The sequence below is a fragment of the Cydia pomonella genome, chromosome 14 (assembly GCF_033807575.1).
Source record: "Cydia pomonella isolate Wapato2018A chromosome 14, ilCydPomo1, whole genome shotgun sequence".
Lineage (NCBI taxonomy): Eukaryota > Metazoa > Arthropoda > Insecta > Lepidoptera > Tortricidae > Cydia > Cydia pomonella.
The window spans coordinates 19,365,675-19,379,778 of record NC_084716.1 but is presented as its reverse complement, the minus strand read 5'-3'; the positions used below and the strand labels follow the sequence as shown (position 1 = coordinate 19,379,778).

Genomic DNA, 14,104 nt, shown 5'->3' with positions numbered 1-14,104 from the left:
CACTGATGATCATCAAAACTCTTAGGGTACTTTCCGAAGTCCTAGAAAGCTGGAATTTGGTATGTAAGCTAAAAATAGTACACAAACAACAAAAAAATTCTAAAACTTGGAACTTTTACCCCCCAACCCTTTAAACTAGGGGATGAAAATTTGTATGACGGTTCCGCAAATTTTGATACTAGAGGTCTGTGAAATGTATATATGGACTCCTTGTTATAAACAATAAGATACATATTTCAGGATTTTTAGTAAATCAGCCTTTAAATTTGGGGATTGAAGTTTGTCATAAGTAAATTAAATAAAAAAAGAAGTGAAATCCCACCAAAAACATTTTCATGTAAAATGTTGCCAAGACGAAACCATAAGGCTCGCACTGTCCAATAGTTATCAGATCTCATGTAGAGCCAAGCTTGTAACTCTACAAGCCCTAACTTCACAAACTCTACACCTTAGTCAAAATATGTGGCTTGGAAAAATGTTTTCACTGTTCATTACTTTTCTTACAACAGTTCTTGTAGTAACGAAACCGCCAAGCCCCATATTTTGACTAAGGTAAGTGACGGAAATGTTCCACAAAAAAAAACATCCGCGTTTATTAAATTTGGTCCCGTACCGTGGTAGGTACTAAAAAGATTGTTTAGGGTTATGTACAGTCAAGTGTAAAAATATAGGTCGACGCAACTTACTCAAAAATATATCCCATAGCTCTTAATTCGCTGACATAAGAGCTATCTTGTGTGCACTCATATTTTCACACTTGACTGTACCTAATCACCTCGCAAAAAATGGCTAAGAGTTAAAAAAACACCCCGTATCTGACAAGCAGCGAATAACGTACTCAAAAATATCTGAACGCAGTCCCGTTCACTATGTAGATAAATAGTTCTATAGCAATGTAGAAGTATGTTAAAATATTTTTGGTATTATTTAAATGAATATTTACTTACAATATCATCGCGGATCATGGCGGAAATTATCATGATTCCGTTAATGAATATTTTAAAATAATGGCGTATTAATTAAATACTATTAAATCCAATGACATAATTACATTACCACAAATTATAAATATTATAATAGTTATATGCAATTAGGTCATTTAGGTCACACATCTAAGTCAATTAGACTATGAGTGATACCCTACTTTCCATTAATTAGTAACAAAGTATTACCTAATTGTTCTGTATTAAGAACATTTTAATAGAATTCTTAATTAGGTCATTTAAGCTTAGAGAGTAAATTTTAAGCTTTATAAACAGCGTAGTGGATTATCCTGACATCATTCGACATCGACAAGTGTGGTTAACAACCAGGACAGTAACTTGTGTAACTACTACCCTTTTTTTGTACAATGGCTCAAATACAGGTGAGTTATTTCAATGACATATTAATATAATTAGAATTTAGATGCCGATAGTCCTGGGTTCGAATCCCGGTAAGGGCATTTATTTGTGTAACGAGCACAGATATTTGTTCCTGAGTCGTGGATATTTTCTATATATTTAAGTATTTGTATATTATATATGTCTGAGTACCCACAACACAAGCCTTCTTGGCTTACCGTGGGACTTAGTCAAATTGTGTAAGAAAGTCCCTATGATGTTTATTTATTTTTATTATTTTTATTTTTCGTGCTCTGAAAAAGGGTCATTGGTGTTCTAAAAAGAGTGCAGAAATTCGTACGTTTCTGGTTTTTTTTTTAATTTTTTACGATAAGCAATTTAATTTTGGTTTTAAATTGATTTTTCATACAATATCCATTTTCACATTTAACTCCCCATTCTATAAAATAACGATATTTTTACCTAAATGGTTAATTGAAAATACCCTCAAAAATGCTATAAAAAATTATAATTAGTCGTCTTCATCAGATATATAGAAGCGGTCAAGGTGCTCACAAATATCTGAATACGCCTTTATTATCAAGGCGTTAGAGCGCGTGTTCAGATATTTATGAACACCTCGGTAGCTCTGATATATCTGATGGCGACTGTACAAGATGTAACAAAAATAGTAGGGATCCTTTTAAGGGCATATTCTATAATATATCACGATCTGATTAGAAAAAAGTTGAAAAAATATATATTTTATTATTTACTGCAATTGAAACTGACCCTATTTACCTATACAATGAATTTGCCGATGCCATCAAAATCAATCTATTGTCGGCATGGTCATCATTGACCGGTTTGGCCGTGAACCATATGCTAGGTATAATTATGAAAGTACCATATAAGAGTAGAATAACATAAAGTAGCATATAATTTATACTTAAATACAACGTGCCTCTACCCTCTGGACATACATAAATAGGACGTGTCGATTATTAGAATATTTTTAACCTATGTAAAAAGTCTCATTCAAAACGCCACAGTATTACTGGAGAAATTACTGATTTACGATTTAATTCAATAAATTCAAATTCAAAAATTCAAAAATTTATTCCGCAAGTAGGCCTCAAGAGCTCTTTTACAAGTCAATACAACATTTATAGTAACATCATATAGTGACATGAAAAATACATAACAACATTTATAAATACAACAGCCAATACCTGGGTAAACATTACATTGTAATAATCTTAAAATAAATAACTACTACAATACAATAGAGATGTATAGTCTCTATGGTTAAAAAAACATTAAATCTGGAGATATAAAAGGTCCCCAATGTCAGAGTACTAATACTAATAAGATTTGGAGGAGTAAAGTCTCTCCAAGTGTCAAAATAAAATTTATACTGAATAAATAAACCGCGTCTGGACTGTTAAACTAGCAGTCTCATAAAATACTTTAGAAACAGCCTGTATGAAGATACACAGTAATTAAAGAGTACTTCAACTTGATAAACCTCTTTGAACCGCAAAACCCAGGCACCCCACACTAGGGCTTTTCTTTTTAAATAATGACACTAATCAAGCGTGACACTGTCATGTCACTGTCACTGATACAGTATGCTCCTATTTATTGATGATTTATTTGAATTAATTTAACTTTAAAAATATTTTTTTATGTTCATCTAATCAAATAATTTACCATATTAAAACATTCCGGGGAAGGTCTCTCCGGATCTCGGTCAATGTCCAGCGAGTAGAAACACGTTGTATATATTTGGCATATGTAGTTTTGATTTGGGTTAGATAATTAGGTCTATTTTTTAAGATTTGGAAACTCCATTTTAAGGTCCACTTCAGGATTTAAAAATCGACTAACGTTTAAATATTTTACAGTACATATGGTGCATGTGCGAATAGGTTATTCGCAACTCGTGTCGATTGAAAACACTCCCTTCGGTCGTGTTTTAATTTATCGCCACTCGTTTCGAATTTCCTATTTTTCGCACTTGTATCGTAATGTACTATTAATGTATTTTTCGCCATATTTAACCGCATTAAAACCTAAATGATCATTTTCAGAAAACAATTTTCCTCCTATGCATCGCCACCGTTTACGCAGCCATAATAAACAATATATCCGACGAGAATGTCTCAGCAGAAATGGAAGAATCAATGACCAAAGACGAAAATGCAGGACAAATCTCAGACGACCCTACGAGCCCTAGTTTTGTAGTTTCCGATGAATTGCAATCAAATGGCTTCCAGATGGGCAAATCTATAGTTGAAGGGATACTGGGTCTGTTACAAATAGTCCGACAAATGGCCATGAGTCAGGAAGGACTGAAGAATATGTCGTTTTTGCTGGGTAACATGGTGTCGATGTTCGCTGGCCGATATTATGAGACGTTGAAGAGATTTATGCCTGTATTTTCTGGGATGGTCACAGCTTTACTTGAGTAAGTATGATTAAATCTCGTTTATTTGTATATTTATCATAAAACTGGCGCCACCAGGCCAGAGACTTTATATGTACATAATTTTATGTATTGGTCTATCTTTTATACATTATATAAGTAGTAGTATTTAGCAACGTATATATTTTTAATATTATTTGAATTCAAGATTGAATTTTTCCATATTATTTGTTATTAATTTCTCCTGCACCATCATACACAAATGTCTTTGTTTGACCCAATGGTTGACTGGTAGAGCATGCCTTTTGGCATTAAGTCCATAAAAAAAAAAGTTCGCCATTTGTACGTTTGTCTTTATTTGGGCAATAAAGTTTATATAAATAGTGTTGTATATTGATTTAACCAACACGATTTTCATTCATAATTTTTAAACTAATACGGGACTTAAAATTATAAATAGTGTTGTGTTCCTGTCGGTGAGTAAGGTAACAACAGGCCACAGCTCAACGAGGATGCGGAATGTTAGGGTTGGTAACGCGCATGTAACATCTCTGGAGTTGCAGGCGTACATAGGCTTCGGAGGCTGATCATCAGGCGGACCGTATGATTGTTTGCCACCGACGTAGTATAAAAAAACCAACCACCTGAAATACGTGGTAGACCTGTAACTTTGCTTAAGAGACAGCAGGAGTGGTCATTTTTTCATACAAACGTATTCGACTGTTTCCTCCGTGGTTTTTGAAGCTAGATCAATGATTTCTTCAACACAGATTATTATTATTAACATCTGTGTCGGACTGTTTTGGTTTTCTTGATATTTTTGTTTCTTAAGGCGCTAGGGCATTTCAAATATTCGCAAACACGGCCTACTCGTAATTTACTAGGCCGCAAAGAAGCGTTTGACATGTCTCTTCCGCAAAGAAAAGCATGTGGTATTCAAAACTGACATCAATTAGCCTAAAAAGCAAAACAGTCCGCCACAGATAATTTCATCACCATTTAGATCTCAAAATTTCCTTACATTCGGTTATGTTTTCGAGGATGAAACAGAGTACGAAAAATCGTTTTTTGAGATTTTTACTCAGATTTTTTTGCCTAACCTGGCGTTGTCCTTATTGCACTAGTTTTAGGAGCCGCTTCAGTTAGCGAGACGGATACATTCACCTAAAACATTTAAATCTCAGCTCCCGTATCTTCTAAAGAATAAGTCCCAATGTCCCAATTACTTCTATATTTTAATACAGACTCCCTTTGTTCATTACAGGACATTGAGATGAACATACAACATACCAGCTGCGTTTTGCCGGCCAAGCTGATAAGCTATCAATTTCCAGTAGCGGTTATTTCCAATGAGTTATAGTGATTTAATTTTTTACTAATTATTAATAAGTTATTGACAATATGTGACCATTTTTATTTTTGGATTAAGCTACTTAAAATTACTAGTTTAAGTACTTATATAAAATTAGACATCTATGAAATAGTGTGTATTTTTGATATAATCTCAAGCTTAAACTAGACGTAGGTTTTAGTGCTATAATACAATTCTGAAAGTTTTTTTTAGTTTAGTCTTCACTACCAGAGTATGAGTATTAGTTTTAGATTTTTTTTCGAGCGGCAATGTATTTCGTACATCCACCGCATCATCACTTACCATCAGGTGAGATCGTGGTCAAACGCCTGCCTATCGTTATAAAAAAAAAATACATGATCACGTGTGTCAGTTGTGACGTCGCGTCATTAATGAGACGTTTTGAATTAAAACAAAGTAGTGATACATTGCTTGCTGAATTCTTTTGTATGAAAAAATAAAAGTCGTCCATTTTTGATAAAACCTATGAAAGTGTGTTAATTACACCCTAAACTAACTAAATAAATAAATAATATTATAGGACATTATTACACAAATCTACTCTACTCTACTGAATCCACTGCTTTTGGATTATGTGGTCGTATCAAAAATACACGCTGTATATTTGTTTCCTGTTTGAAATTAGAGGCCAATACAGCAATTGAAGATCAAAGAGCATATAATCACTACGTTCTATTGAAGATCTGTTTAGAGGAAATAATGTTTTAATCGAACGTAAAACTTAAAAAATCGTATTTGCTTATACAAAAGAAAAATGAAAATCAAAGTTGCATTCGAAATGTATTTTTATTTAAAGATTCACCATCAGTTAATACTCAAAACTTACATCTTACATGATGAATGTTTTACACCTTAAGGATGATTCACGCTAGACCGACCCGGGCCTGGGCCCAGGCGTCCGACACGTCATTTTCTATGACGGCTGATCAGTGATCACGTGGTGCTTTCCATAGAAAACGAAGCGCTGGAAGCTCCAGCCCTGCCCCGGCCCGGTCTAGTGTGAATCACCTATATGTTATAAGGTTGACTGGCCGAAGCATCTTACGGATGGCGCCAGCATAGGTTTTCCTATCAGTCCCTAAAATTGGGTCAAATTCTAGTTTTTTTATACCCTGAATGCTAGCCTTTTAAGCCAAGTCTCATAGATGCAGGTAAAACCTATGCTTAAATAAATAAATAATAAATAAATAAAATCTTTATTGCTTTAAACCTTACATTACAATTCATATTGTAACATTTTGTAGGTAAGACAGGTGTATAAGGTTTGTAACACATTTAGGTAGTGGGGTTGAGCCTCTGCCTCCCGAACTAGGTCTAAGCCTGTGACTCGGGAGTCAGCGATTCCTCCTTGATTTGGTAACAATGGTATCAGCAATAGAAATCCGTAGACTGGAAAAAAGGTGTAACTAATTAAAGCCAACTAATGCAGATATGTGTAAGTATGTGTGTAAGTCGTGGTGGTGTGGATCAGGTATGTGCATGTGAGTGTGTGTGTGTGTGTGTGTGTGTGTGTGTGTGTGGGTGTAGATAATGAGGTAACTGAAAAACATGATGAGCAAGAAGGATAGCAAAGGTTATTTCAGACATGACAAGAGGTTTTCGGTTTCCTGATAAGATAGTGTTTGTAAAAAGGCAGTTAGTTTTGCTTTGCAGTTATAGGAGTTTAGAGGGTAAATATTTAATTGTTTATTAATTTTATTATAAACACGGGCACTCATTGATATGTATTGGTGGTTAGCAAATACTGTTCGCTGGGGAACCACCGGGCAACAAGTTTGCTTACTTCGCTTGCTTATTACTTTGGCACAGAGAGGGAGGTGACGATGTCGGCGAAGAATAGCACGAAGAACGAATAGTTGTCTAACTGTAAGGACCCTACACTCTGCGTATAATTGAGCGGTGGGGAATCTAAATGGTTTGGAAGTTGCCACTTTTAGCAATGCTCTCTGTGCACGTTCAATTGTTATCATAGTCGTCTTACCAGCTGCTCCCCAGAGTGGTAAACAGTACGTGAGGAGAGTTTGGCATAGCGATTTATACACCATCATCAGGATTCTGGAGTCGGCTGAATGACGAAGTTGCTTAAAGATGTACATCAGTTTCCTGACTCGAGCACTCACAGAGTGTATGTGGGTACGCCAATCTAGTTTTTGATCCAGAACAACTCCAAGATACTTTATACTAGAGGTCAAAGCAAGAGAAGGACATAGGCAGTTAAACGAAGGAGACTGACATATGTGGCTTTGTATTGAAAGTGGTTGAGTGGGTAGAGATGAATTGGCAATGACGAAAGGCATGGCTTTAGTTTTATCTAAATTAAGAGTAAGAAGGTTATTCTTAAACCACTGCATTACTGTTTTTAGGCCTTTCTCTGCATGCATTTTCGTTTCGGCCCAGTCGGAGCCATAAAATAGTAAAGCCGTGTCATCGGCATATGCGATGATTTTGCAATTTGGTAGTGACAGCTTACACAGTTCGTTCACATATATCTGAAAGAGCGTGGGGCCCAGAATGCTGCCCTGGGGGACGCCGTAGCTAATTGGTTCTTCGTTACTTACGTATGAGCTCAGTTTTAATGATTGCGTCCTGTCTGATAAATAATCGTGAAACATATTCAAGGAGATACCTCGGACACCCAGGTGCTCTAATTTGTGCAAAAGGATGGGAATCGAGACCGTATCGAAGGCCTTGGAGAGATCAAGAAAAATGCCAAGACACCGGCGCTTTTGGTCTAGGTGATGGGTTAAGAAGGTGGTGAGCTCAGCAACAGCATCTTCAGTTGACCTTCCTGACCGGAAACCAAACTGATTATCAGCTATGAGATTGTAGCATTCCAAGAAGTTAACTAAAGCGGAGTTCATGATTCTCTCCAAGATCTTAGATAGAGCCGTTAGAACGGAAATCGGTCTATAATTATTAAAGTTAGCACGATCGCCACTTTTATATATTGGGTGCACGATAGCTCTTTTAAAATTGTTAGGAAAAGTCCCGGTTCGAATCGAGGTGTTACAGATATGGGTGATCGCTGGGATAAGCGAAGAAAGCGAGTTTTTTAACATTAATGCTGAAACACCATCCCAACCGGTGGCACAGTCACTACGCAGTTTTTTAATTATGTTTTCGATTGTTCTTTCGCTGACCTCAAGCACAACCAGGGAGTTACATTGTGACACGGTTGGTCGATGCGTAATAGTTGACGGGGGAGTACCAGATCTAATTTTAGTGGCCAAGGTTGCTCCAATACTAGCGAAAAACTTATTCATGGAGTTTATTGTGTCCCAAGGTGTGCCTGATGAATGGAGTATGTCTTTGTGAGATGAGAAGGGGCGTTTTGAATGGGTAATAGTTTTTATGACGTTCCAGGTTGCTTTGGGATTATTTTTACACTTACTGAACTCATTACGTTCATACTCTAGTTTTAGTTTTCTAAGTAGTTTATTGCAAAAATTCCGATATCTGGTGTAGGTAACTTTTAGAGTTAAATTGTCTGGTGACTTTTTAGCTTTTTGATGTAGATGGTCTCTATTTCTGATGCAGCGTAGCAGACCGGGAGTGATCCATGGCTTAATGTTTCTTTTCTTTTTGGGAATTTTGATAATTTTTGTGTGCCTTTTAATAATCGCACCAAGGATAGCAAGAAGTAAGTTAGTCGCGGTATTGGCGTCAGTTGCTGCTAAAACAGATGAGAAGTCAGTCGCGTCAATCTCCAGACGAATTGCATTATGATCAATTCGAGTGCATGTATCATTGGCTTTGGGCCTTAGAGCATTTGTTTCTATAGTGAGCATGACGGGAGTGTGGTCAGTTATGAAAGATTCGACAACTATTGTTGTGGCTGGTGTATCCGATCTAAGGAATACATGATCCAAGCAGTTTTCATATCTAGTCGGGTATAAATGAGAAGGTAGCAGACCATGCATGGCCATAAAATTAAGATATTCGGAAGAGCGGTTATCTGTATTGCTGAGTTTTATATCTATGTTAATGTCGCCAATTATCGTTATTTTCTTGTAAGACGAAAGGGATGATAATACATTGCTTAGACTATTTAAAAAGTTATCTAAGCATTTAATGGATGGAGATCGATATAGCGCTATTATAGCCATATTGTTGTTAATTATGCAGACAAGACAATTCGCGTCCACGAACGAGGGTTCATAGATTTTACACTGTAAATAGTCTTTTGTGTATATGACCACACCATCATTCTGGTTTGCATTGTTCTTAGTATGCACAGAAGAGTATCCATTGATGTGTGGAATTAAGTGAATACTTACTTAGCCAGCATTCTGAGAAAACTATCACGTCATAGTTAATTTTTAATAATTTTAGCAAAACTTGAATTCATCAATATTTTTATGAATGCTTCGAATATTCATATGAATTATATTGAGCGGCTTTCGAATCTGCATAACGTAGTGGAGACAAGAGTCAGGTTTGCAAATATAGGAGCTCGAGATATTAAACGCGTCTATTTCGGTTGCGGTAGTGTCGATATCTGTCATGTTTGTATATAAATGTGATTATTAATGTGTTTTATTCTTATTTTATTTAAATGGAGCACTTGAGGATGTATTTTGAGTATATGTGAAAAAGTGTTGATGTGAATGTTTTATTAATTATTTGTGGCTTATCACTTCAATTAATTAACTAGCAATGTGAATAATCTAATTAACTAAAAAATATATACAAAGCGGTTGCCAGCAAGAAAATGACAAACGTTTTTCATATATTACATAACATAACAAGAAGTACACAACAGTATATAACACAACAAGAAGAGTTAAGTACAAAAAAAATAATAATAATAAAAAGCACAACGTTGGTACAAGTGGGAACTAAGTCTATCAAAAAGGTTTAGCGATTATTTTTACAAAACAGAAAAAACCAACAGGGATGAGTAATACGTAATTAAATTAAAAGTTTAAAAGTTTATGCGTGCAGATAAATGGTGGTGTCTTTACCGGAACTACTCAGAATGCAAGTTGCTTAAACATTGTTCAGAGTAAATTTGAATGTATTTAGATTCTTTGTTTTTGCGTAGGAATATGTTGCCGTTGCTGGTCCAGCAGAACTCGTACTCGTGCGTCTTTTTAAAATGTCGGGCCTTCAGATACAGTCTTCGCTTGCTAGGTGGGAGGTAATCACTGACGTAGATGGGCGCAGGATCACCATTTTCGTCCAATAGTTTAGCATTGAGTTTGTCATCAGCTGATTTGCCATTATTGTACACGCGGACTGCTCTAAGCAGGCTTTCTTTTGTTTGCACCGAGTTAAAGTCCGCAATGATGGTTTTATTGCTGCCAGGTTTTGCAGGGAGACGGTACACGTCACGAATTTGTGCAGGCTGGATAGCAATATCTAGTGCTGTGCCAATCTTGGTCACCACCTGTGCGAGCTCCGCTGTGGATTCATTTATTTTGTTGGGCACGTTTCTTATTTCCACCATGGACGTGCGCGAGCTCAACTGGACGTCTTTTAGCTCGTTTTCCAGGCAGGCGATGCGGGTTTGGAAAGATTCTCGTTCTTTTTGAATTTCGATCATCTTTTTCTTGGTGTCACCTAATTCAACTTCCATTTCATCGAACCTGGAACTCATAAAATCCATAGAATTTTTCATTTCCATTATTTCTGTTTTTATTGGTTCCAATTGGTCCGCAATAGTTTTTCGCAACGTGCAGTTAATTTCCTTTACTGCGTTCTTCAGTTCTTGCTGTAATAGGCCTTGGACTCTGGTACGTACATCATCAGCTGTAACAGCCGCGGCAGGTTCGGGGGGGGAGTTCAGGGCCTGCCTCTTGTTTCCTCTAATGATAGTGACGTTTCGAACAGGAGTCGAGTCATGTCTTACGACTTTGGGTACGTTAGAAATGCATGCTGGGCACGTCCACTCATTTATGGTTGCAGATTCCGGCTCAAAGCCCGGGGTCCACACGCAAGTTATGTGATATGACAGCGAGCATTTGATACAGTCAACGGACCGAGTATCTTCTACGCCCTCATTGTCACAACATCCCCAAGATTTGCGTGCGTCAGAAAGCATTTTTTGTAGTTTAGTGACGGCTACGTAGTAAAAACAAATAAGTACTTACTTATTATGCTACTGTCTTTAAACGAGTTCTTGGCAAGTCGAAACCACAATGTCACAGTTATAAGTCAAGCAACAATACACCTTCACGTAACAGCATTACGGACTTTAACACACGAAAAGTTAATTGGGCCGAGTTAACCAGCGGTAACAAGTGAATCTGCACATTTAATTTCTAGCCGTAGTTATTTCCTTTTACTTCACTGTACTCGATGTAAACAAGCGGATATCGTTTAATCAGCTGACACTCGATAACAGTCCAGCGCATAGAATAGTTGTCCACAGGAAGGGCGTAAACGCCATGAGATTGCGCGGACTTACGACGTTCTTCTACACGATTTTATTTTGTTGCACGGACGACATTATCTCGTTGATTACATGTTAAAATCTGAGTTTCCATTGTTCACACCATAACAGTCCAATAGTGATGATAAAAATCCACACTTTCAGCACAAAAATGGACTCAAATAGTAGTTTTAAACGTATGAATTAATTTCATTTGCGGAGCCACTTTACGAACTTGTTTATTCCGCGCTAGCGTAGGGTAGGAAGCTTGCGCAATCTATGCAAATCTTCGGCCGTTGCCCACCCAATTAGCTATCATTAAAGTCGATAGCAACGCCCAATGCAGTCTTGAAGTCGTGGAGACTGCAGCAATAAGTGCGGTCGCCTGCCGGCTCCAACCAGACGTATTCCTCACCGCACGCGCCGGTACACAACTTGGCTCCGGCTGGCTCTGTGTTCTCATGGATTACCACCAGCATCTCTGTTGAGCTGCTGTTTTATTACTTTTAACAATATGTCAACACTTTATTACAAGCTTTTATTTTTTTATTTTACTTTCACCTGACCGTTGTCTGTTTAGAATAGAATAGAATAATTTTTATTCGTAAACACAAACAAGACACATTAAATTACATAATATAACAAAAACAAAGGAAGTATAAAGTGCCACGAAATGGCCTTATCTCAGCATGTTGCTGGTGGCTTCCAGCGCTGATCTTCCGATGAGACCATCAAGTGAGAAAAATCACGAAAGGTGACAGACAAGAAGGAAAAAGACATAAAATAATATAGAGTGAACAAATTGAAAAATAGATAGAAGATAACTAGATAGATAATTTGTAATCAAATCTTGCAAGTTAAATTTGATCCACTTCCTGGTTTCCGATTGAGCTGAAAATTTGCATACATATGTAAGTCGGGTGACAATGCAATATTATGGTACCATCGAGCTGATCTGATGATGGAGACAAGAGGTGGACATAGGAACTCTGTGATAAAACAACGCAACCTAATTGTGTTTGGGGGTTTTTAGAATTTGCTCGATGAGTATTAGTTGCCTGTGGAAAGAAAAGTACAGTCAGCGATAAAAGCTTGTACCATAAATGAAATTTTTGCCAAGAAAATTATTATTATAACACATTCGCTGCGTTATGGCACGCTTTTGGCCGTATTTGACTTTCCGCCGGTGCGGCAGCTATCTGCGCTTGTCTTACCCCCGGTTAGGGATTGCAATCCGGTCCGGCGGATCCGGTAATCCGGCCGGATCCGGCACTTTTCAGGAGCTACCGGATCCGGTAAAAATCAACGGATCCGGACCGGATCCGGTAAAATAAAAAAGACGCCTAAATACAGCACGCACTGTGCGTTTTAGGTGAGGAAAAGGCGACGGATGAGAGATATAAAGTTGGATAGAACAAAAAACTAGTGAAGAAGTTTAAATAGATAGTCTGTCAAGCAAAGTCTGTCAGTAGCAATGTAAAGCAAACTGAAGTATGGCAACACTCACAGAGCAAGTATTGCGCTAAGACAAGCAGCAATGTACATCGAACCGAAACATTTTTTTCCGCTGAGCGCGCTCTTCGTACGTCAACTAAAATTGCCGCTCGCGGTTTATTGCAGCATTTGGGAATTGTTATTATTATGAGAGGGACAATTTAAACTGGAGTAAAAACGATGTCAATCAATATGATAAACGAGATCAAAAAATACCTATTTGCAAACGGACTATGCTGGAGAAAATAATGTTTGAATCAAATCATTGCTTCCGCAGGTAGCTGGATTTTAATATATTATCAGATTTCTCGGTTGGAATTCAATATTAAAGATATATCACGATAAAATGCAATACAAATGCTCCTTTATGCAACCTTCAAAAGCTAATTAGACATATTTAGGTAGGTACAATCGAAAAATATATCAATAGATTGAATTAAAATAAAGGTTTGTATGCTTAGTAAAAGGTGGACGCAAAAGGCGAGCGCTCGCATTCTTAACCTTTGGTATGCTTAGGAGCAGATCTGCTACATATATATTCAACTTAAACATGAAGATGTCATAGCTAAATAAATGTAAAGGTTAAGGCATTTGCACTTGAGTACTTTTTACCAAACGAGCTGTTAGTAGGTACCTATACTACTGAATTTAACTAGAATAAAACAATCCATTGTTTTATTAGGTAAATATTAAAACCTAGGTAAGTAACCCCTGAGCCATCACTGGCAGCGGTAGCCCTGGTAGGGTATCACTGTAACTATTCTTGTCACAATTGCAGGGCTTATTAAATATCAAATATCTGGACTATTTACATCATTTTGATATGGTTTTATTCTGTTTTAGCAAACTTAGAAGACAAATAGGGAGCAAAGAGAACATGAGCACCACGGTAGAAAGCTGTTTTTAACATCAGTTCAGAAACTGAAGAAGCCCAAAGAAAATAATTATGCCACTTGTTAATTGTAAATTAGTGTATTTCTCTTGAACAATGTCACATTCACATACCAGTGTAATTTTGAAATGGTTTTACAATATACTTATATAAATATACAGATTAAAAATAAATAAAACACAACTGCAGATATTTTGGTGTTCATTTAATTTCAAGGCAATTA

At 36.8% G+C, this 14,104-nt stretch overlaps 1 protein-coding gene and 1 long non-coding RNA gene across 2 annotated transcripts; both read left to right on the top strand.

Annotated features, from left to right (window-relative positions):
* Window positions 1-1,271: 1,271 nt before the first annotated feature.
* LOC133525121 (uncharacterized) lies at window positions 1,272-5,765 on the top strand. The gene is made up of 3 exons (XM_061861376.1): window positions 1,272-1,366; window positions 3,416-3,792; window positions 5,015-5,765. The coding sequence occupies exons 1-3, from the start codon at window positions 1,352-1,354 to the stop codon at window positions 5,025-5,027; spliced, it is 405 nt and encodes a 134-aa protein (XP_061717360.1). The 5' UTR covers window positions 1,272-1,351; the 3' UTR covers window positions 5,028-5,765.
* Window positions 5,766-13,072: 7,307 nt separating this feature from the next.
* On the top strand, window positions 13,073-14,073 carry LOC133525120 (uncharacterized). Its single transcript, XR_009800517.1, has 2 exons — window positions 13,073-13,266; window positions 13,833-14,073. It is a non-coding gene; the product is annotated as an uncharacterized LOC133525120 (long non-coding RNA).
* The last annotated feature ends 31 nt before the right edge of the window (window positions 14,074-14,104 follow it).